Raw genomic sequence first — 25,799 nt, 5'->3', positions numbered from 1 at the left:
GTTGAAAACCCACCACACCGAACCTGAGGACAGTAGAGGTACTGATTCTGGAAGAAAGCGGCCATATTCAGACCTTGCTATATATCCCAATGTTTGCCACCTACACAAATACACTAAACATGCTTTATTGTATACCCGGGATCATACACAAATGGCTGGATACTATGATTACATTATACAGATTCATTCATATATTGCCAGAAGTTCTTTTCAAGCCACAGGACAAAAAAAACTATAATTTTTCGTTCCTCGCTAATTTTTATTTTATTTTTTACTGTGGAGTAGACATGTATGCCAGAAATGATGTTCAGTTCTCTTTCTAGTGTATGGCTTCCCAAACCTCCAAAATAAACTCCGCAGGAAAAGCAAATTCTCCTAGTAAATTGTCAAGTGCTCGGCCAAAGTCTTCAGGGGTCGTCTTCTCCTTGGCGGTCTCCACGAGGGTTGTTGCTGGAAGAGATAGGAAACACTGCTTTTATTATCCTTCCATTTATAATTATAACTAGCCTGGGATTGTTTCACCATAATAAACACGCTCCACCAGGTTTTATTGTGGTACTAGCTAGAAATGTTTAATATTAATAATCAGCAACTTTTATTCAGTTGCACTTCAGTACACCCTTTGGCTATGTTAAAGGGGAAGTCCGTCAAATTTCATTATTAATAGTATTTTTTCAAATAAAACGGCCACAGAAAGTCATACAAATTTGTAAATGACTTCTATTTAAGCATCTTTAGTCTTCCATTACTTATCAGCTGCTGTATGTCCTGCAGAAAGTGGTGTATTCTTTCCAGTCTGACACAGTGCTCTCTGCTGCCACCTCTGTCTATGTCAAGAACTGCCCAGAGCAAAAGCCAATCCCGATAGAAAACCTCAGTTGCTGACATGGTGCTGAGGTGAGCGCTGTGTCCCTTTATTGTTTTCTGGGTACAGCTCTGAGCATTCCTGCAATATCCGCCCAGTCCATTTTGGTTGAATGCGATGAAGCTAAAGTAAACTGCATTAAAAGGCACCACTGTGATTGGTATTTGGCAGAGATGAGCAAACTTTTCAAAAGTTCCCTTCAGCAGATGCACCAAAATTTAAAACAAAATTCGACTTTGGTTCAGACTAACCTGAACTTTTCTTTATACCATGAAATAGTATGATTTATTTTAAGAGATTAAACAGTTGTATACAGTTAGTTTTCTAATTTGCATAGCCACAATCCCTGTGTATGGCTTTATACTTCCCCAGCTTGTTTTCTGTATATTTACTTATCACAGCATGCTTTTATTCCAATGTTGCTGTTTTTCCTTTCTGAAAAAAAACATTTGAACAAAAGCATGCTGTCATAAGTAAACATACACAAGACAAGTTGGTGGAGGACACCGGGGTAGCATGGACAGTTAAGCATAGGCTCTTTTTTGTTTTTTTACATGTATTAAATTGTGCAGCCGCCATCTTTATAAACTGGCTATGAACTTTGCATAAACTTCTGTACGGTATAAAAACAAATATTTTGCAAGGTTCTTAATGAATTTTCGTTCATGTTGTTAGCTTATCTCTAGTAATTGATATATTATTATGTATAGTGTATATAGAGATGAGCGAACCTTGAGCATGCTCGAGTCCATCCGAACCCGATCTTTCGGCATTTGATTAGCGGTGGCTGCTGAAGTTGGATAAAGCCCTAAGGCTATGTGGAAAACATGGATATAGTCATTGGCTGTATCCATGTTTTCCAGACAACCTTAGAGCTTCATCCAAGTTCAGCAGCCCCAGCTAATCAAATGCTGATCGTTCGGGTTTGGATGGACTCCAGCATGCTCGAGGTTCGCTCATCTCTAATAGTATATACATATATATCTACACCCCGCTAATCAGTGAGCTAATCATGACATTTTGCCCAGAGGACCCTTTTAGGCTATGTTCACACACTGCAAAATAAATGAAATATATGGCTGTAATTTTGAGGTTAAAATATGGCCATATTATCAGTATAAGGCTATGTTCACACAACGTATGAAACCAGCTGTTCCGTGACCCATCCGGGGTCTCTGAAAAGATCATTCCGGATGATCTTTGCAGCCGCAGAGTTCTGATGCGGGCGCCCGTATCAGAACTTCCCACTGCACACTATGCGTCCGGAGCCACTCGCTCCATAGTGTGCACTGACAGGGTTTTCTGCGTCCACTATTCAGTGACATGTCAGTTTTCTACGGTGCCGCGAGAGATCCTAGCTGGAGCGTATACTATGTGAATACACTCTGGCCGGGATTCCATAAAAGACAAGGCAACGTATCTTTTCGTGAAAAGTCCGGCCGTTGTATCCGATTGCAACAAAGGCCGTACTTTTACGAAAGGATACGTTGTGTGATCATAGCCTAATAAAGCGCTCCATTGACGTCAATGGGAAATCGTCCAGCAGTGCACATACTGCACAGAATAACTTCTGCAAATGATTACAACCATCCAAATAACGCTCATTATTTACTACCTGCTTTTGCAAAATAGGGCAGTTTTTTTCCACCTGTTCACACATTTTACTCAAAATGAAAGTGGTATTAACCCCTTAACGACATCGGGCGTAAACTTACGCCCTCGCGCCCTGGTACTTAGCGCATCAGGGCCGATCGCACACAGCGATCGGGGAAGATGGCCTGCTATAAATCATAGCAGGCCAACTTAGCTTCTCGGCACGGGGGGTGGTTAACACCCCCCGTGCTTACGATCGCCGCTATTGGCTGTTCAATTCAGATCAGCCAATAGCGGCGATCGGAACCTTTCCGGGTCATCGGTGACCCGATGACCCAGAAAAAAATGGCGGTTTACTGTAAAAAGTAATGGTGGTCACGGTGCCACCGGCCCGATTGCCGTTCACGGCGATCGGGCCGGTGGCACGGCGATAAGAGTCCCCCAAAATAGTAAATACCTGCTCTGGACCCCTCAGCTAGGTAGCTGAGGGGTCCAGAGCAGGTATTTGTACATTACTCACCTGTCCCGGGGTCCTGATCGGCGTCTTCTGGGTTTGCGGCGTCCTCAGTCTTCTCATTCGGTCTTCAGGTCTTTCCGGCGGTCCCCATCTGCTTTTTTTGGCTATTTTCGGCTCCAGCCTCGTCTTTTTCCGGATTTTGCGCTCTGCTGCCCCCTAGCGGCTGATATGTGTAATACACTTATCAGCAGCTACAGGGATGTTCAGAATGTAGAAAAAGTTGTTTTTTTTTCCCCAATTTTTTTTTTTCTATTTTCCGCACCCTATCGCCGCTGAGTGTTGATCAGCATCGCACGAAAGTGCGCTGCTAATCAGCAACTCCTCCTTTTTGGCGTAGGTGTTTTTTTTTTCTATATCCTACTGCCACGGTCTGCTGATAAGTGCCGCACATAAGTGCGGCATTTATCAGCAACGCCTTTGTTGGCGTAGGTTTTTTTTATACTTACTGTAAAAAAAAAAAACACGTAAAAAACACTACATTACACCACACTACATTGAATAAAGTTTGACACTCCACCACTACATACCCCATATACTAGTCCCCGTATAAAGATGACCCCCAGGGTGTTTTCGGCGTCAGAGGGATACGTTATTATTGCCTCCGACTCCGAAACAGCCAGTGAGGATGAATGGGGGGGATCCTTCTTTCCTCCATTCATCCTCATCATCCTCATCATCCAGTGACATGTCTGGGGGGTTGCGTAGCGTACGCTGCCCCCCAGACACGTCTTTTCCGCCAGTACCGTCCCAATAAGAGATGACGGTATGGCGTGAAATTCTACAAACTCTGTGAGCGTACCTCTGGGTACTCTTACAGATTTAGGGTACATGCACACTGCAGAATGGCGAAGGATAACCCTTTGTGCATTCCGCAGCTGGCACCCGCCGGCGGACTGATGCGGGCGCATGTCTCTACCCGTGTCATAGACTCCATTCTATGCACAGGCGGATTCCATCGTCCATCCAAAGAATGAATACGTTGGACGGAGAGCGGAATCCGCCTGTGCATAGAATAGAGTCTATGACACGGATGGAGACGTGTGCCTGCATCACTCCGCCGGCGGGTGCCAACTGCGGAATGCACGAAGGGTTATCTGTCGCGATTCCGCAGTGTGCACGTACCCTTAGAGCGTATGTAGGAAGGGACACCCGAATCCAGCCCCCAGATGCCCCCTCCCCCCCCATCCTCGGAACAAGTGGGAAGATCGTCCGGGAACTGATCTTCCCACTGCTGGATAAAGGTTACCATCTGTACGGGGATAACTTTTATACCAGCACCCCCTCTTCCGCTCCCTCGCTGCCCTGTAGCTTGGTGCATGATCCGAACATATCAGAAGCAGTAATAGAGCCCTAATATTTAGCAGCCATGGAGCGGACCCAGCGCTTCTGGATATGAGGGACCCCGTATCACACCAGGACAACATTTTCCAGGTGACGTCCCCCACACTGGAAAACAGGAGACCCCAGAAGAAGTGCAGAGTGTGGCGTGACAGGGAAGGACACCATTTTCCCGTGTGACACCTGTCCTGATCCCCCCGGCCTCTGCATACTGGATCGCTCCAAGGTGTACCACACGTCATTGGGGTTCTACATTATCTAAATTCTTCCCCTTATTCCTATTTCAGGGGTCACGTTGATCCAGGGATTATTCTGATCGCCATTATGGAGTCGGGAAGGAATTTTTCCCCTGTGATAAGGCTACTGTCGTCTGCCTCACGAGGGTCAACACAGGTTGAATTTGATGGACACCTGTCATTTTCAACCTTATAAACCAATAATTGGCCTAATACCCCCAAATAAATTAGGATTGTCCCTTTTCCCCAGCTAAGTAGGTATGGCCGCCATTCCCATTAGAGGATGCCATGATGCAATTACAAAGCCTCTGTGCGGCCAGGACAGTAGAAACCCCCCACAAGTGACCCCATTCTGGAAACTACACCCAATAAGGAATCTAACAAGAGGGGGCAGCGGGGATATAGCCCCCTGGTGAAGGCCACATTTGGGACGTGAAAATGAAAAAAAATGGTATTTTTTATTTTCTCGGCACATGTTCTACGTAAGTGCCCGTCACCAGTGGGGTCCATATCCTCACTGCACCCCTTGTTAGATTCCTTATGGGGTGTAATTTCCAGAATGGGGTCACTTGTGGGGGGTTTCTACTGTCCTGGCAGCACAGGAGCTTTGTAAATGCAACATGGCCTCCATCCTCCATTCCAGCCTCTAAATGCTGCTCTGTCCCTTTGGTGACTTGCCCTGTGCCCATATGGCACATTATGCCCACATGTGGGGTATTTTCGTACTCAGGGGAAACTACCCTACACACTTTGTGTTCATTTTCTTTTTTAACCCCTTGTGGAAATGGAAAAAATCAAGGCTAGACAAACATTTAGTGTAATTTTTGTAAAATTTTTACTCTAAATCATTAATCTTGTCATGATTTTTTCATTTTCACAAGGGGCTAAAAGAAAAAAAAAACACTAAATGTGTAGCGCAATTTCCTCTGAGTACGGAAATACCCGACATGTGGACATAAAGCGCCATGCGGGTGCAGGGTAAGCCTCCAAAGGGAAGGAGCGCCATTTGGTTTTTGAAGGCTGGATTTGGATGGAATGGATTTCGAGGGGCCATGTTGCATTCAAAAGGCCCCTGTGTTGCCAAGACAGTTGAAACCCCCCACAAGTGACCCCATTATGGAAACTACACCCCTCAGGGAATGTAACAAGGGGTGTAGTGAGCATATGGACCCCACTGGTGACGGGCACAAATGTGGAACAATGTGGCGTGAAAATGAAATATTACATTTTTTACACTATAATGTTGGTTTAGCCTTGAATTTATCATTTTCACAAGGGGTTAAAAGAGGGAAAAAAATGTGTAGAGCAATTTCCCCCGAGTCCGTAAATACCCCACATGTGGACATAAAGCGCCATGTGGGCGCAGGGCAAGCCTCCGAAGGAAAGGAGCGCCATTTGGATTTTGGAGGTTGGATTTGGCTAGAATGGATGATGAACGCCATGTCGCATTTACAGAGCCCTCATGCTGCCAAAACACTGGAAACCCCCCACAAGTGACAAGTGACATTCTGGAAACTGCACCCCTCAGGGAATCTAACAAGGGGTGCAGTGAGGATATGGACCCCTTGATGACGGGCACATTTGTGCCATGAAAGTGAAAAAATGAAAACTTTCCCTTTCACGTCACATTGTTCCACATTTGTGCCCGTCACCAGTGGGGTCCATATGCTCACTGCACCCCTTGTTAGATTGAGGGGTGTAGTTTCCAGAATGGGGTCACTTGTGGGGGGTTTCCAGTGTCTTGGCAGCACGAGGGCTCTGTAAATGCGACATGGCCCTTGAAATCCTTTCCAGTGAAATTCAGCTTCCAAAAGCCAATTGGCGCTCCTTCCCTTTGGAGGCTCGTCCTGCGCCCCCTTGGCACTTTATCGCCACATGTGGGGTATTTCCGTACTCGGGAGAAACTGCGCTACACATTTTTTGTCTTTTTTTTCCTCTTATCCCTTTAAGAAAATGAAAAATTGAAGGCTAGAACAACGTTTTAGTGTAAAAAATAAATTTTTCTTTTTTCACGCCATATTGTTCGGAAAATCTGTAAAGCACCTGTGGGGTCCAAATGCTCACCGCACCCCTTGTTACATTCCTTGAGGGGTGTAGTTTTCTAAATGGTGTCCCTTTAGGGGTGTTTTTTAGGTTTTGGCACCCCAGAGCCTCTGCCAACCTGAAGTGGTACAGTCAAAAATGACCAAATATAACGGAGGCATTGAAATTCACTAGGCGCTCCTTTATATCTGAGGCTTGTGGTTGAGTCAAATAGCGCAATAGGGCCACATATGGGGTATTTCTATAAACTGCAGAAACGGGGCAATAATTATTGGGGTGCATTTCTCTGGTAATTGGTTTATAATTATGAAAAATATTGGATTACAATAAAATCTCTGCACAGAAAATTAAAATTTTCAAATTTCTTACACACTTGGCTTTTATTTCTGTGACTCCCCTAAAGGGTTAAAACACTTTCTGGATATGCTTTTGCAGAGTGTGGGGGGTGCAGTTTCTGAAATGGGGTGCTTTGTGGGGCTTTCTAACATACAGGCCCCTCAAATACACTTTTGACCTGAAGAGGTTCCTAAAAATATCTGATTTTGAAATTTTACTGAAAATTTGGAAATTTGCTGCTAATGTTTTAAGCTTCCTATTGTCTAAAAAAATGAAAGATCATTTAATAAATGCTGCTAACATAAATTAGACATGTTGCTAATGCTATTTAATATATAATTTATGTGGTATAACCACTTTCTGTATAAGCAAAAAAGTTTCAAAGTTGGAAAAATGCATTTTTTCACATTTTTTCACGTTATTTGGGGTTTCTTCATAAAGATTTGTTATGAGTATCGACTCCCATTTACCAGAAATGTAAAGTACAATATGTCACGAGAAAACAATCTCAGAATCAGCCGGATAGGTAAAAGCATCCCGAAGTTATTAATGAATAAAGTGACACTGGTCATATTCATAAAATTTGTCTCTGTCATTAAGGCCATTTCAGGCTCTGTCCTTAAGGGGTTAAAGGGGTTGTCCAGCAAAAAAAAATGTCTTTCAAATAAACTGGTGTCAGAAAGTTAAATAGATTTTTAATTTACTTCTATTTAAAAGTCTCAAATCTCAAGTCTTCCCATACTTATACACTGTTGTATGTCCTGCAAGAAGTGTTGTTTATTTACATTCAGAAACAGTGCTCTCTGCTGACATCTCTGACGGAGTCAGGAACTGTCCAGAGCAGCAGCAAATCCCCATAGAAAACCTCTCCTGCTCAGGATAGTTCCTGACTCCGCCAGTTCTGACACCAGTTGATTTGAAAGAAATATTTTTTTCGCTGGACAACCCCTTTAAGCTTTGTGTGTTAACCTAGCCTAACAGTGTCAGCAGTTTGGGACATGAATTGCAGCTGACAGATTCCCTTTAACCCCTTAGTGACTGCCGTGCTGCCTTTTAACGGCGGCCAGTAATGGGCTTTATTCCAATGCGTACGCCTTTTAACGGCAGACGCATCGGAATAAATCACCGCCCGGCGGCGGCAGCAGTGCGGGGGATCAGCTGTCAGTGTGATCGCTGACACCCCCCTGAATCTGCCCAGAGCGGAGGATTCTCTCCACCCCACCTGTAACCACCCCAGATTGTTCGCAACCTCCCCAGATTGCCCGTCACCTCCCCAGATTGCCCGTCCCCTCCCCAGATCGCCTGTCCCCTCCCCAGATTGCTCTTCGCCTCCCCAGATTGCCCGTCGCCACCCCATTTTGCCCGACGCCACCCCAGATAGCCAGTTAACACCACCAGATTGCCCGTCACCACCCCAGATAGCCAGTGAACATCCCCAGATTGCCCGTAACCACCCCATATAGCCAGTAAAAAAAAACAGATTGCCCGTCACCACCCCAGATAGCCAGTGAACACCCCCAGATAGCCAGTAAACACCCCCAGATTGCCGGTAACCACCCCATATAGCCAGTAAACACCCCCAGATTGCCCGTAACCAACCCAGATTGCCCGTAACCAACCCAGATTGGCACAGACTGCTCGTAACCACCCCAGATTGCCCATAACCCCCGCAGATTGCCTGACGCAACCTCAGATAGCCAGTAAACACCCCAAGATTGTCCATTACCACCCTAGATAACCAGTAAACACCCACATATTGCCTGTAACTAAAATGACACTCCTCTTCTGAGCCCTGCTGTGTGCCCATACAGTGGTTTACGCCCACATAGGGGGTACCGTTCTACTCAGGAGAACCTGCGTTACAAATATTGGGGTGAGTTTTCTCCTGTTTCTCGTGAAATTGAGAAATTGCAAATTAAACAAACATATTATTGGAAAAATTCTATTTTTTCATTTTTACTGTCTTCTTTTGAATACTTTCCTCTAATACCTGTGGGGTCAAGATGGTCACCACACCCCAAGATGTATTCTTTGAGGGATGTACTTTCCAAAATAGGGTGACTTTTGGGGGGGTTCTATTCTGCTGACATTACAGGGGCACTACAAACGCACCTGGTGCTCAGAAACTTCTTCAGCAAAATCATGCACTGAAAATGCTAATTGGCGCTCCCTTCCTTCTGAGGCCCGCTGTGTGCCCATACAGTGGTTTATGCCCACATATGGGGTACCGTTCTACTCAGGAGAACCTGCGTTACATATATTGGGGTGAGTTTGCTCCCCTTTTTCTCGTGAAATTGAGAAATTTAGAACTAAACAAACATATTATTGGAAAAATGTTATTTTTTTATTTTTACTGTCTTCTTTTGAATACTTTCCCCTAATACCTGTGGGGTCAAGATGGTCACCACACCCCAAGATGTATTCTTTGAGGGGTGTAATTTCCAAAATGGGGTGACTTTTAGGGGGGGTTATATTCTGCTGACACTACAGGGGCACTACAAACGCACCTGGCGCTCTGAAACTTCTTAAAAAAAATCTGCACTGAAAATGTTAATTGGCACTCCCTTCCTTCTGAGGCCTGCTTTGTGCCCATATAGTAGTTTATGCCCACGTATTGGGTACCGTTCTACTCAGAAGAACCTGTGTTACATATATTGGGGTGAGTTTGCTCCCCTTTTCCTCGTGAAATTGAAAAATTTCAAACTAAACAAACCTATTATTGGAAAAATTCAATTTTTTTCATTTTTACTGTCTTCTTTTGAATACTTTCCTCTAATACCTGTGGGGTCAAAATGGTCACCACACCCCAAGATGTATTCTTTGAGGGTTGTACTTTCCAAAATAGGGTGACTTTTGTTTTTTTTTATTCTGCTGACACTACAGGGGCTCTGCAAACGCACCTGGCGCTCAGAAACTTCTTCAGAAAAATCTGAACTGGAAATGCTAATTGGCGCTTCTTCCCTACTGAGCCCCACTGTGTGCCCTTACAGTGGTTTACGCCCACATATGGGGTACCGTTGTACTCAGGAGAACCTGCGTTACAAAACTTGGGGTGCATTTTCTCTCATGCTTATTATGAAAATGAGATACTTTAATCTTAACAAATATATTATTGGAAAATTTCTATTTTCCATTTTTTTCTGGCCTAATTGTGAATACTTTCCTCCAGCCCCTGTAGGGTTAAAATGCTCATTATACTCCTAGATTAATTCATTAAGGTGTCTAGTTTCCAAAATGGGGTCACTTATGGGGGTGTCCAGTATACAAGCCTCCTAAATCAACTTAAAAAAAGAACTGGTCCCTAAAAAAAATCAGTTTTGGAAATTTCATGAAAATTTGATAATTTGCTGATACATTTCTAAGCCCTGTAACACCCTAAAAAGTGAAATATGTTTACGAAATGAAGCCAGAATAAAGAGGAAATATTGATAAGGTGACTTACAAACTAATTTTTGTCATGTGACTTTCTTTTTTTAGAAGCAAAGAATTTCAAAGTTCATAAAGTGCTAATTTTTAAAATTTTTCATGATATTTTGATGTTTTTCACAAAAAACACACAAGACAGTGACCAAATTTTGCCACTATCATAAAGTACCATATGTTACGAAAAAACAATCTCAGAATCGCTAGCATACGTTAAAGCATCACTGAGCTATAAGCGCATAAAGTGAGACAGGTCAGATTTTGAAAAATGAGCCTGGTCATTAAGGTCCAAATAGGCTTGGTCCCTAAGGGGTTAATGTTATGTTACTTACATAACATAAAAGTTCCCTTTGTACATCATTAGGTTTACCCCCTTAATGGCATACTGGTACAGCCGGGTCTTGACCATTAATGATGGGCAGTACCAATTGCACCGCCACCTATCATTAACCCCTCATTTTCCTTGACTGAAGGAGGTCTCACACTCACCTCCATGCAGTCAGCTCTGCGATCTTCTCATAGAGTCTATCTGAGGCACATAACACTGATCAATGCTATGTAATGGCACAGCATTGATCAGTGTATGCAATCTAATTATTATAAGTAATAGCCCCCTAAGGGGACTTAAAAAGTGTAAATAAATAAATATGACAAAGCCCCTGCCCAAATAAAAGTTAAAATCACCCCCTTTCCCATTATACTAATAAAACATGTAAAAATAAATATAATATTGTAGCATGCAGAATTGTCTGATCTATTGGGATATAACAATACTATTCCTGAACAGTGACCGGCATTAAAGGAGAAATTTTTATTTAAGTATTGTATTGCCCCCCAAAAGTTATACAAAACACCAATATACACTTATTACGGGAAATGCACATTAAGTGCTTTTTTCCCTAAACTCACTACTGCATCAAGGCTTCACTTCCTCGATAAAATGGTGATGTCACAACCCGACTCCCAGAGCTGTGTGGGCTGTGGCTGCTGGAGAGGATGATGGCAGAGGGACACTGATGTACACAAGGCACTGGAGGGACACTGAGCATCCCCCTGTCATCATCCTCTCCAGCAGCCACAGCCCGCACAGCTCTGGCAGTTGGGTCGTGACATCACCATTTTGTCCAGGAAGTGAAGCCTTGATGCAGTAGTAAGTGCAGGGAAAAAAGCACTTTATGTTCATTTTCCATAATAAGTGTATATTGGTGATTTGTATAACTTATGGGGAGCAATACATTATTTAAATAAAAAAATAGCACCAGATTTCTCCTTTAACCTCTTAAGGACATAGGACGTACCGGTACGTCCTATGTCCTCACTTGCACTTCAAAGCGGGGCCGCGCGGCGGCCCCGCTTTGATGTGCCGCGATCCCGGGTGCCGCGTGTAGCCCGGGACCGCCGCTATTAGCGGGCACGGTCTGATCGCCGTGCCCGCTAATTAGCTAATCGGAGGCAGCTGTCAAAGTTGACAGCTGCCTCCGATTACCGGAGGCAACGTTTCCCTGGTGTCTAGTGGGGGAGATCGCTCCTCCGGGACCTTGTCCCGGAGGAGCGATCTCCGTTACTGATGCCGGCCGGGGACGCGTCCAAGATGGCGCCGTCCCCGGCTCGGCACTCGTTTACTTCCGGCTGCAGCAGCCGAAAGCAAACAAGTGCCGATCTCATGGATCTCTGCAGCATATCTATGCTGCAGAGATCTCAATGAGAGATCACAGTGTATATACTAGAAGTCCCCCATGGGGGCTTCTAGTATATGTGTAAAAAAAAAAAAAAAAGTGTTGTTAATAGTAAAAAGCCCCCTCCCCTAATAAAAGTCTGAATCACCCCCCTTTTCCCAGGTTTTAAATAAAAGTAAACAAATAAATAAATAAATAAACATGTTTGCTATCGCCGCGTGCGTAATCGCCCGAACTATTAATTAATCACATTCCTGATCTCGTACGGTAAACGGCGTCAGCGCAAAAAAATCCCAAAGTGCAAAATTGCGCATTTTTGGTCGCATCAAATCCAGAAAAAATGTAATAAAAAGCGATCAAAAAGACGTATATGGGCAATCAAGGTACCGATAGAAAGATCAAATCATGGCGCAAAAAATGACACCTCGCACAGCCCCATAGACCAAAGGATAAAAGCGCTATAAGCCTGGGAATGGAGCGATTTTAAGGAACGTATATTGGTTAACAACGGTTTGAATTTTTTACAGGCCATCAGATACAATATAAGTTATACATGTTATATATCGTTTTAATCGTAACGACTTGAGGAACATGCATAACAAGTCAGTTTTACCCCAGGGTGAATGGCATAAAAACACATTTCCCCCAAATAAAAGAAATGCGTTTTTTTTTTCAATTTCACCACACTTCGAATTTTTTTCTGGTTTCGCAGTGTACTTTATGCAAAAATTCAGCCTGTCATTGCAAAGTACAATTAGTGACGCAAAAAATAAGGGGTCATGTGGGTTTCTAGGTGGAAAAATGCAAGTGCTATGACCTTTTAAACACAAGGAGGAAAAACCGAAAACGTAAAAACGAAAATGGGCCATGTCCTTAAAGGGTTAACAAAAAGAGAAAAAAAGTGCCAGAATTGCAGATTTTTTGTCACTTTATAAAAAATTTTTTTTAAAAGTGATCGAAATCTCCAATCTACACAAATATGATACTAATAAAAACAGTGATTGTGGCACAAAAAAAAGACATCCCATGCAGCCTCGTGTGGAAAAATAAAAGCGCTTTGGCTAATAGAAGGGAATGGGGGGAAAAACTAAAATGCAAGAACGAAAATTGTCACCTGGTCATCAAGGTGTTAATATTCTTTCTATAGAAAGTATCGATTGTATTTATTTGGATACATTGTAGTTAATAGAATACATATAATACCATTTTTAGTACTTGTCATGTTAAACAAATCCTGACCTGCACTTTCTGATGAAAATTCTGGACTGAAGGCGTCTTTCTGCACTCCCACCACTAGGTGTCCATTTCTGTTATATGCACTGCAAGGCACAGCTGAAGAAAGGTTTATTAAGGGTTAACTGCCTATGCGACCAAAGTCATGTATTTTCCACCTATGTCTATGCCACTAGCTGAGACCAATCCCTGTCAAGGGCCCCTCCTTTTTCTCTCAGCCTATCAGATGTGATGTTTCCTGATGTGTTTCCCCAATCAGATAGCTCATCTAAGTTGTGGAACCAAAGCAAGCTACAGTTACACCAGCACTGGAGTCAATGATAGCAAAAAGAGGCGTTTTTAAATTGTAATGATTTTTTCTTAAAGAGGTATTCCAGGAAAAACTAACTCTCCCCCATCCACAGGATAGAAGAAAAGTAGGTGATCTTTGTATCGGCTTTCTGGCTTCTGTATTATGAATAGAGCAGCGGGCATTCCTATGGAGCGATGGAAAGAACAAAGTTTGCCGTAACTGTGCTGTACTTGACCCTTTTCATCGCTTCCCTGCAAATTCGCAGGAAAATTTGCTGGGAATCCCTTCTCTTTCAGTTTCTATAAGAATCCATCTTTTTCCACGCTCCGGTTTGCTTTGGGGGATCCTGGCATCTGGACATCCCGCTCAGCCAATCAGTGTGCTGCTCCGCCGTCCAGCCGTGAGCCCCCAAACCAACCTGCAGTGTGGAACAGGTACAGTATGCTCCGGCTGATGGGGGATTAAGGAGGCAGCATTTAAATACTTGCAGTGGAATGACAATCCTACTGCGAGTATGGATTCTCATAGAAATTGACAGGCAATGGATCCGCAATGAATTTCCCTGCGAATTTGCAGTGAGAAATCCGCGGCGGATCCCCTACGTGTGTTTGTACCATTTAGGAAAGTGCATGCACAAATCATTCTAAATTAAAAACATGTCATTCTGTGCAATAAACTTTTTAAGGTCTCATCCTGCATGCAGGGCCTCTATCCTTTTAAGTTGTTTCAGTTTCACAGCCCCCTTGTCATTATCTCAGATAAAGTAACAGCTAAGCATTACATTGGTTTGGTTCTGGAGCTATTGTATGGCTATGTGTCTGAAGTGGCCCTGCATCCGTCTTGTCGCACATTTGTCTCCCATCCAGGTCATGTTCTGAATATTTTATTTCCATGTTTTATGTGCACTTTATTACCATTTAGTTTCCTGTTATGGCTTTCTTCTTGATGTTGCATTGTTGAGGAGTAGACAGTATATTGATTACATTCTCATGCAGTTCAGTCTGTAGTTATATAGGCCACTAGGCGTTCCAGTGCAGTGACGTTTTTTTTTTTTTACCATAAGTTTGACAGGAAATGAGGATGATGTAGGCATTCTATTTTTGTATAATTGAGTTGCACAACAGATAATTTGTTCCAGTAAAAAGGATGTGGAAAAGACTAGTGACGTGTGCTTCAAGAACATCTAATACGAAGTCTGATTGATCCCATTCTGACCTACACACAAAATACAGCAGTGGCACACTGCTCTGGGTATGTTAACATACTCAGGTTTTTAATTGCAATTATTGAATCTAAAGCCAGGAACAGATTATAAAATGGCAGGCCATAAAGGAAATACTGAGATTTGTGTTCTTTAAAATCCATTCCTGGTTTTGGTTTCATTAATTGCAATTAAAAACCTGAATGTGTGAACATAACATTACAATCTACAAGGCGGCATAGAAGCATGAACGGTAAGAGTCTTAAAAGGAACGTGTCATCTAAAAATGACTTAAAGTAAAGGTATTATGAGGGTCCATTCAAATATCCAGGATCTGCGGCAGATTTGATGCTGTGTTCCATCATTTAGTTACATTGATATCTGCAACAGGTCCTGGACATGACCATAAATCAAGTTATGTTAAACTTATTTTTTGACATTTTTTGTAATTTTTACTTCACTGACTATATAAAATAATACTAAAATCTGGCTTTTTTATTTTCACCGGTGAGTATTATGGCCCTATAACATGGAACAGTTATCTGCCCAATCACGTCAAATCGGGCAGATATCGCCCTGTGTAATAAAGACAATGATCAGCTGCAGGGCTTTCTTAACAGCAATATGGGCCCCTGTGTATGCAGAATGTGATTATAAAATATATTTGTGCACATCCGTAACTATGTATACATGTAATTCAGTATACAGTAATACAACATGGCTAATGTATACAGAGGGGCAACAATGTGGCTCATATATAAAAGGGTTTCTGTATACTGTATTATACAGTATACAGTAATACAACATGGCTCATAAATACAGAGGGGCAACAACATGACTCATATATAAGGACCTCTATGGCACCTCTATATATATGAGCCACTTTTGGCGTTAATGACCGGGCTGTATTTTTCAAGTCTGACTGTTCATGTTTTATGTGCTAATAACTGGTTGCTGGGACTACATAGAACCCCAAATGCTAGATTATTATAGTTCTCTAAACTAATTCTAAATCCAATTCCAAAACAGCAGGTCATCTCTGAAATGGCTCTAAATTCAGATAAGTGAAATTTTCAGGACTTCATGACTTTAACCAAAAGTAAATTTTTTAGTTTTTGCTTATTGAGGTAAATACTTGTGATCAAAGTATTTTAGGAGTGATACCTTTATTGGCCAACAAAAAATTATTAGAGCTGTGAGCTTTCAGGATTCAAAAAATCCCTTCGTCAGACAAGTTCACAAATGAATGACTCACAGAAACAGCACAACATTTAAGGGATGTTACAAACAAGAAGGGAGAGACATCTGTGAATTGGTGAGTGGGGGGGGGGGGGAGTGGGTATATACATCACATAGATAAGCCAGGGCAATAAAAAGGACTTGTTGTAAATTAAAGCTTATTTGGAAGTCCAAGATTGTTGGTCAGTTAAGTCTTATCTGTGGAATGTGTCCATGTAGTGGGTCATAAATCCAGGTGCCAGGTTTAGTCCATGTGTTAATGACTGGAATGTTTTTATCAGTTTGAATTCCCACATTATCCTCTCTCTGTCACTCTGGAAATGACCTTTGAGGACCATAACCTTTAAATCTGTTATTCTATGGTCCAGTCCTGAAAAATGTTGACCTACAGGGGTGTTTGTTGAGACTTCTTTTTATTGTATGTCTATGTAAATTCATTCTAGTTTGTAATTTCCGTTTTGTTTCCCCTGTGGGGCATTGTGTACACGTTATCATATATGTACATGAAAAAGCATCAGTGATTGTATAGTCCTGCTGTGTATTGGGGATGCGGATTGGGGACAGATAATAGGTACATTAACTTTACTTACCGAGCTCCATATCACGGATCCCCATGTAACTTTCCAGTAAGTCATCCACCTTGCGCGTCGCCTCTTCTTCCCCATCCTTCGGCTGTTAAATTAAATATATATCCACATTACTTAGCTTTGTTTATTGCTTTAATTTTTCTAAATCTTGTAAATAAAAACTCATTCTGATTGTTCTGTATTCACTGTGCAGATCTGGAATATAAGCTTTTCATAATACCATGGACAACTCCACAATCCGTCACAAAAAGTTACTGTGAATTCGTATATATTAAACTGTACCTGTACATTATATGTAAGAAGTTCTGATGTTCTTTTTTTTTTTTACACTTCAGGTAGTAAAGAAGCCTGTAGCACACCGTGATTAGGACGAGTCAGTGATATAATAAGGAATTTACATTCATAATGAATAGTTTTGACTTCAGGTACAATGCTATCTTACAGCAGTTGAATAACACGATATTAGTGCAGTAATATACAGCAGGAATATAGGATTGTGACAGGGTGACGTTTCTGCCCTGCCAGGGACTTTCTCAATGACGCTGCAGAAAAAGAAAACTAAATATAATAAATATCAGATAGATGGTACACAGTGCTGTTTCTAGAGACGGGTGGGCCGGGGACCACACGGGGCGCCAACAGCTAGGGGGTGCTGGTGGCACCCCCCAGACTCCACTGAGCTGCACGCACCCCCAGCCGCCCGCCCGCTCGCCCCATGACCTACCCCTGTACCCCATCACCTGGCAAAACTGACTGGCGCCCGCCCCAATGGAGCTCCGCCCCTCTCGGACCGCGCCGAACCTGCCGAGCACTCTGCACCCAGCAGGTTGCCGCAGATGATATCTCCCTCCACCAGGTTTAATGATGTCATATCACTATGCCTGCTGGAGAGAGAAGATGTGTGCGGGGGCGGTGGCAGTGGCAGCCTGCTCCTTGAAGGCTGGAGAAGAGGAGAGAGGGACCACTGTATGCCAGAAAAAGGTGAGTATAATGTTTTTTTGTGTATGTGTTTGTTAAGCAATACAGGGGGAGCAGAGCACGAAGGGGGGATTTAAAATGCGGGAACAGAGCACAGGGGACATATATGACTATGGGGGAGCACGGGGGGAATATTACTATGGGGGGAGCACGGGGGGAATATTACTATGGGGGGAAGCACAGGAGGGAATATTACTATGGGGGAGCACAGTGGAAATTATAACTATTGGGGGGAGCATGAAGGAGAGCAGAACATGGGGGGAATATTACTATGGGAGGGAGCAGAGCACAGGGGGAATATTACTTTGGGGGGAGCAGAGCACAGGGGGGATATTACTATGGGGGAGCAGAGCACGGGGGGATATTACTATGCGGAGCAGAGCACGGGGTGATATTACTATGGGGGGAGCAGAGCACGAGGGGATATTACTATGGGGGAGCAGAGCACGGGGGGATATTACTATGGGGGAGCAGAGCACGGGGGGATATTACTATGGGGGGAGAAGAGCACTGGGAGGGGGGAATATTACTATGGGGGAGCAGAGCACAGGGGGGGGATATTACTATGGGGGAGCACAGGGAGGAATATTACTATGGGGGGAGCACAGGGGGGAATATTACTATGGGGGGAGCACAGTAGGGAATATTGCTATGGGGGAGCACAGTGGGGATTATTACTATGGGGGAGCACAGGGGGGATTATTACTATGGGGGAGCATAGGGGAGATTAGTACTATGGGGGCAGCACAGGGGTACAGCAGAAGACATTATTACTATATGGGGGCACAGCAAGGGATCCTTCAGGGGTAACCCACATACCTATTAACTTTACTGCACATGACACAAAAAAGTGGAAGTTGTTGTAAAAGTGCGGAGCCTAAAGATGTGTGTCTGGCAGGTTCACAAGAGATGAATTGTGGCTGCAAAAAATCATCATGGTGGTCTGGGCCAGATGGAGAGGAAAGTGACGCCTCGGAACAAAGAAGACGTCACCTGTGAGTTACTGAATTACTTTTTTTTTTTTAAAGGGTTGAATAACTGTGCTCTGTGCCAAAATACACACACTGCTTCTCCCTAGCAACAACCCCCCCCCCCCCCCCCCCCCCCCCGCTTTTAACAAAATTCGCCCTGTAGTCAAAATTACCTAGAAACGGTTAAGGTTGCTCAGTGAACACATACTAAAGTAGTGGAGGGAGTGTCTGTATCCATAAAGGGTCAGGAAAGATTGAGGTTAGGGTATTAGAATAGAATGAAGGAAGTATTGTTGGTAGTAAAAATAATAATAATAATAATAATAATAATAATGCCATATTAAGTGGCCCTAAGTCAATGTAATGACAAGGGGGGGAAAGATGCACCTAGTGTAGTGTCCCAGCACAAGTTTTACAAGCCAAAAAGACAGAAATGGCTGCACATCGCACCCATGGCTGACACGAAAGCTTATTCAGCTACATTTAAAACCAACATCAGAAGTTAGTATATAATTTGCCCAAACCATATTGCCTCATGTACCACGTGCAGCACAAGTTTTATGTACCTGGACAAAATAACTCACTCAGGTTCTCACAGAAGGAGATGAAGGAAAGTGTATTATGTATTTTCCCCCCTCTAGATATCACTATGGTATTTATTGGATGTACTATACTATGCACAGCTAAGGTCTCATGGGTTAACTGTTTTCTGTCACATGTCATGTTGTCTCCAGGTGCAGGCTTGATTCTCTCACTTTTCTTCCTATCCTCTTTATTCTCTTACACACACACAGCCCTACCACCAATCTCAGGCTAGCTATGAAAACCCTGTGAAAAGGAGCTAGTTCCTGATGGAAAGGTCTTTTTTTAGTCGAGTCAGTGAAGAGAGAGATACATGAGCAAGCAATGTTTTCCTGCTGTTAACTACCACTAGCCTGCACTGCTAGAACACCTAGGAAGGAGTGACCTCCTCAGAGGAGAACCTTGTCCACGCCAGGGATACCTTCAGCAACACAAAGGGCAGAATACCTGAGGTTAGGTATTGACCCCAGTAGGACAAAGCAGTGTGAGCCTACATATCCTATTGTAACACACAGCTATTCTGGGAAGTCTTGGAAAGTCTTCTCAACCCAACGCAGGGATCTGGGACCTCATACTAGCCTAGCCTAGTAACTGACACTATAGGGCAAAAGGCAGTCAGAACAAAATAATCTATACGTGACTACAAGTATCTTCTACTTCTGTTATTTCCATTCTCAACTATGCTATCCGGGCAGAGCACACTACTACATTGGGCAGGGTCCTCAAAATGCTCCTATACTCCACTCTACTCTCACTTTGTAAAGTCTACTGTAACCACCTCTTGTCTGCACCTGCACGCCAAAGTCTTCTTTTGCTATCCTGTATTGCACTGATTATTATAAGTAAACAGAAGTTCCTCTGGTTAAGTCACTGGACTCTGGTCTATCCTTTACTGCACCTGCACCTATACATCAATTCACACGTGGGCTACCCAAACCTTGAGCGCGGTGTCTATTTGTCCAGGGGTGGGTTCCAACACCACTCCTGGCCACAGTGAAAAGTGCCCAAGTGACCCTATGTCCATGCAGCAGCGACAACACTACACAGATGCCCTGGCATACAGCACTAGAATTTCACTATATTAAGCTTTTTAGCCAGAAGCCAAAATTGTTATCTTTGGCTGGTCTCCCTGAGATCAGTGATCCGTTTCCCCGTATGGCTCTAAAAGGCATTGCTCCCACCTAGCCAGAACACTGCTTTACACTGATGAGGGGCAACACCCCGAAACTGCTATCTATGGATAGATACCTGACCTTGGTTTTTCCCTTGTCATTATGTTGACTTATAGGGCCATTTAATGTGGTGGTTTTGGTGATTTCCCTACAGGAGCCACCCCTTGGCTGGGCCCTTCCCAGAAGGGTATCTCGTTAGTCCTGTGTTTTGAGACTCTTAAATGAGGCTCCACAGGCTTTTTTTGAATATTCATATATCCCAGGGATTAATGCACCTAGGATTTCACTGTATTGAGTGCTTTAGCTGGCAGCCGACAGTGTTGTCTTTGGCTGGATTCCCTCAGATCAGTGATCTGTTTCCCCTTACGGCTCTACTAGGCATTGCTCCCACCTAGCCAGAATCCTGCTCCACTCTTATGAGGGACAACACTCCAAAACAACTGTGGATGGATACCTGGCCTTGGTTTTCCCTTGTCATTACATTGATTTATAGGGACATTTAATATGGTGGTTTTGTGGTTTCCCTAAAGGAGCCACCCCTTGACTGGGCCCTTCCCGAAAGGATATTTGGCTAGACCTGTGTTTTGAGACTCTTAAAGGCTCCACAGGCTCTTTTTTGCATATTCTCCTGATGGAAAGCACAGACATTTTAACTTGGGTGCTTGAGTAGAATAGGTTAAAGAGGTATTCCCCCCAAGAGCTAAAAAAAAAAAAGAAAAGCTCCCAAACTTAGCTGTTCTTACTCACCGAGTCCCCGCGAGTATTTTAAGCTGTCTTCCATCTTTCTTGCTGCCACCGTTCCCGAGTTACAAGTTTTTTTTAAAAGATGCTCTATATTCATGATGGGAAACTACATTTCCCATCATGCAATGCTTCTGCCTAATTGGTCCATGATGTAGCAGAGCTGATACCCACATGACACAGCAAAGTGGAGGTAGTAGAGGCGACCTAGTAAAGTAGCAGAGGCGACCCAGTGAAGAAGCAGAGGGGACCCAATGAAGTAGCAGAGGCAACCCAGAGATGTAGCAGAGGGGACCCAGTGATGTAGCAGAGGTGACTTAGTTATGTAGCAGGGGCAACCCAGTGATGTAGCAGGGTCAACCCAGTGATGTAGCAGGGTCGACCCAGTGAAGTAGCAGAGGCGACCCAGTGATGTAGCAGAGGGGACCCAGTAATCTAGAAGAGGGGACCCAGTGATCTAGCATTAGCAGTGATGTTGCGGGCGGCATGCAATGGGGGGCCAGACTGCTGTGGGTGCCGGGGATGATGTCTGGGAGGGGTGTCAGTCAGGGGAACTGTAGGCTGGTGATAGCTGCGCTTCTTGCCGGGGGGGGAGGGGGTGAGCGGCTGGACCAGACGCTGATGGTAGCTGTGCTTCTGGTCGCCCGCGGATCAACTGACTCCGTCTCGGCTGGAGGGAGGAAAAGAAGAGGAGCGTGTCGGAGTGGACCTGGAGAGAAGCAGATTCCTTTATCTGAGAAGGAGAATCAGTGCGGCAAGCTCAGGAATGGTGCAAAAACGAAAATAGAAGCATATTACAGAAGGCAAGTAAGTATGCTTCTACATTTTACTAACTAATAAAAGTTTTGAGGGGAATACCCCTTTAAGGCTTGTATTGAACGTGTCATGAGGACAGTAGTGGGCTTACTGTAGTGTCCCTGCACAGGTGTGCCACTAAGTTCTCTATGCACCTGGGCAAAATAACTCACTCAGGTTCTCAAAAAGGGGATGAAGGAAAAGTGTACTGTTTGTTTTTCCCCACTAGGTGTCACTGTCTGTATTTTCTATTTATTATGTAAAGTACAGCTGAAAGAAGCATTTGGTTCACTGTATTTGTCACGTTTGTTTTCATATCATACGTGCAGATATTTTCCCTCCCTTCTTTCTCCTATCCTAGCTCTTCTTTCTCTTGCACACACAACCCCAAAAATCACTAGTAAGTTTAGTTCACCCCTATAAAAGGAGGTCAGTTCTTGCTGGAAGGAGTTCTCTAGTTGAGTCAGTGAGAGAGCAATACACACACAGAGACAGTCCCTGCTGTAGTGAATCCAGGGCCTGGCTAAGGCCAGGATCTTTGACAGGGACCAAGAGACCTTCTCTATTTCTTTTCTGCAAGTAGCCATGGCTATTATGCAGTGCTAGTCTCCTTAGGAGGAAGGATGTCTTCTGTAGATCACCTTGTCCACACTAGGGATACTATCTACATGACACAGGGCAGCATAACGGAGTTAGGCACTGACCCCAGTTAGACAAAGCAGCAGATAATGCCTACGTATCACATTAGAATGCAATATAATGCCAAAAGCGGGAACCTCCCCAGGTCTGTCAATACAGAGTGTGAGGAGTAAGAGTTTGATAGGAGGAAAAGCGTGAGGCACCCAAGCTGTTAATTGGACAGCACATTACAGTACAATATACTGTACAATAAAAAAGTTAAGCCTTTTTCCTTCAGCTGTGCATAGAGGTGAGAGAGAGTGAGGCAACAAGTGGCACCTGTAGCTTTTACAAGGTAGCACCCCTCCCCCGCACTGGGGTGAATGTTGAGCTAAGTATGCCTTCTGTATAATATTGCACCAATATTGTGTTATTCACCTGCTGCTATATAGCATTGTACTTGAAGTCTGAACAATTTATTATAAATATAAATATTACTCAATAAATTAATCGCTTAGGAGAACACTAACATGGCACTTACCATAAAATTCAGGTTTATTTACAAAATTCCATATAAAAAGTCAAGTAGTGAAAGGAGAAAAATTTAAAGCCTCAGTCTTTTGAAGAGTGCCGCATTAGCATTTCCTTCATTATTTATTTATTTATCTGCTAAACACCATGAGAGACATTTATTAAGTCCAGCGTTTTTTGCAGTGCAGTGCCAGATTTATGTTGAGGTGCAATGCCTCTACATAAATCCTGTGTGCACCAGAGCCCCTCCATGTGAGCATGTAGTGAAACCTATGCCAGCTTAGGTTTCCTTAACTCCTGAATGTTAAATGCGGTGCAGGCAGAGGTCGCTTCTGTTATGCCCCCACCCCTGTGGCGCAAGGGTGCAGAGAGCCCACTTGCAATCTAATTTTTCACAAGACAAGCATTTGCAAAAAGATTTATGTGCAAGTGGGCCCTCTGCACCAGAAAATGGTTGTTGCGCCACATAATAAATGTCCCCCCACCTATTGATCTGCAGAGAGGGCAGAGTTGCATTTATAGGAGTTATCATGTACCTGGATTTTGCACAGTTCCTCATGGACGTCTGATGGGTAAGTTAAAGTCTATTGGTTTGGAAAGTTTAATGTGTAACTGGATTGAAAACTGGCTTAATAATCGTACCCAGAGAGTTGTGGTCAATGATTCCTACTTCAAATGGTCCCCGGTAATAAGTGGTGTACCCCAAGGGTCAGTACTGGGCCCTCTTCTGTTTAACTTGTTTATTAATGATATTGAGAATGGATTTAACAGCAATGTTTCTATCTTTGCAGATGAAACCATGCTTTGTAGTACAGTACAGTCTATGGAAGATGTGCAGATGTTACAGGATGACTTAGACACACTGAGTGTTTGGGCGTCCACGTGGCAAATGAGGTTCAATGTGGATAAATGTAAAGTTATGCACCTGGGTACTAATAACCCACATGCATCATATGTCCTGGGGGGAGTTACTCTGGGAGAGTCACTGATAGAGAAGGATCTGGGTGTACTTGTAGATAATAGACTACAGAACAGCACACAATGTCAGTCAGCTGCTTCTAAGGCCAGCAGGATATTGTCATGCATTAAAACAGGCATGGACTCTCGGGACATGGATATAATATTACCGCTTTATAAAGCCTTGGTGCGGCCTCATCTGGAGTATGCCGTCCAGTTTTGGAACCCGATTCATAAAAAGGATATTCTAGAGCTGGAGAGGGTACAAAGACGAGCAACTAAACTAATAAGGGGAATGGAGCATCTTAGTTATGAGGAGAGATTAAAAGAATTACATTTGTTTAGTCTGGAGAAGAGACGTTTAAGGGAAGATATGATTAATTTATTTAAATATATAAATGGCCCCTACAAGACATATGGGGAAAAGATCTTCCAGGTAAAACCCCCTCAAAGGACAAGGGGGCACTGCCTCCGCCTGGAGAAAAAAAGGTTCAATCTCCGGAGGCGACAAGTCTTCTTTACCATGAGAACTGTGAATCTGTGGAACAGTCTACCACAGGATCTGGTCACAGCAAAAACAGTAGAGGGCTTCAAAACCGGCCTAGACAAGTTCTTAGACCAAAATAATATAAATGCATATGTATAGAACATATCACCCCTTCCCTGTATCCATCCCCTCCTTGGTTGAACTTGATGGACATGTGTCTTTTTTCAACCGTATTAACTATGTAACTATGTAACTATCCAGGCTTAGAAAAACATGGCCGTCTTCCTCGATAAACAGCATGACTCATCTCCAGTTTGGGTGGAGTTTTGCAATTAGGCTCCATTCACTTCAATAGAACTGAGGTTTTAATTCTGAATTTATTGAATTTTCACAAAAGAAAGAAAGGATCTGCGCCTGCAATGGTGTCTGCAACAATACAATGAACAAGACAGGATATGGCGCTCACCAGCCGTCTCCTTCCCCTCTCCTGCTGGCTCCATCCCTTCACCTGCCGTCTCCTCCCCCTCTCCTGCTTCTCCGTCCCCTCACCTACGACCTCCCTCCCCCTCACCTGCCATCTCCTCTTTCCTACCGTCTCCTTCCCCTCAGCTGCCATCTCCCTCCCCTCTCTTGCGGTCTCCTCCCCTCACCTGCCATCTCCGTCCTCTCACCGTCTCCCTCCCCTCACCTGCTGTCTCCTCCCCTCACTGGCCTTCTCCTCCTCCCTCTCCTGCTGTTCCGTTCTTTAAGTTCTCATCCTGTATATTAACACCCTTGCTGTACAGCGCACTGGAATCAAGGTTTCTTTAGAAGTAAATAATAGTACAGTGGTACTCAAGATTCATCTGGATATAAAAAATTTTAGGATCCAACTTGCACCACATGGAGGAATAATATGCATGGTTTGGGTCTATTATACAGGAAGACACTTTCTAGAGCAACATAAAAAGTTTATTAATGCAAATCTAATTCCTAGGTTAAAAAGAGGGACAAAAAGGGGCAAAAAGGGACAGAGGGACAAGGGTCAAAAGTAGGGACTGTCCCTCCAAAAGAGGGGCATTTGGGAGGTATGCTGTACTGTATGTGAAGCCCCACCAGTACTAAACTCATTAGGTACAATTCACCATCCATGCTCGCAAAAATGTTCAGATACCGAGCAAAGTTTGAATTCTGAATGTTACTTCCAGGTAAATTTTCGTTTGAATACCGCGGTACTATTGTACTTCAAGACTGGGGGCCCGAAAAGTGTTTGAGAACCAAGCAAGAGTTTGAGAACCAAAGCAAACTTTCCTTGAAAATACTGTATGAGTTCTAAGCAGTTTGAGAACCGAGCAGTGTGAGAACCAGGTACCACTGTATTATATTTTTTTCCCAAATTGTAAAGTATT

General features: G+C 43.6%; 1 protein-coding gene across 1 annotated transcript in view; it reads right to left on the bottom strand.

Moving 5' to 3' along the window:
• Nucleotides 1-203: 203 nt before the first annotated feature.
• GIPC3 (GIPC PDZ domain containing family member 3) overlaps nt 204-25,799 on the bottom strand; it is a 109,134-nt gene continuing 83,538 nt past the window's right edge. Inside the window, exons 5-6 of the mRNA XM_069976637.1 lie at nt 16,583-16,664; nt 204-450 (exon numbers count right to left, since the gene is read on the bottom strand). Of these exons, the coding sequence (XP_069832738.1) occupies nt 320-450; nt 16,583-16,664 (213 nt within the window). The 3' untranslated portion in view covers nt 204-319. The remainder of the gene's footprint in view (nt 451-16,582; nt 16,665-25,799) is intronic.

This window comes from Dendropsophus ebraccatus, chromosome 7, assembly GCF_027789765.1.
Source record: "Dendropsophus ebraccatus isolate aDenEbr1 chromosome 7, aDenEbr1.pat, whole genome shotgun sequence".
NCBI lineage: Eukaryota > Metazoa > Chordata > Amphibia > Anura > Hylidae > Dendropsophus > Dendropsophus ebraccatus.
Note: the sequence above shows the minus strand (reverse complement) of the source record. Positions and strands in the feature narration are given on the sequence as shown.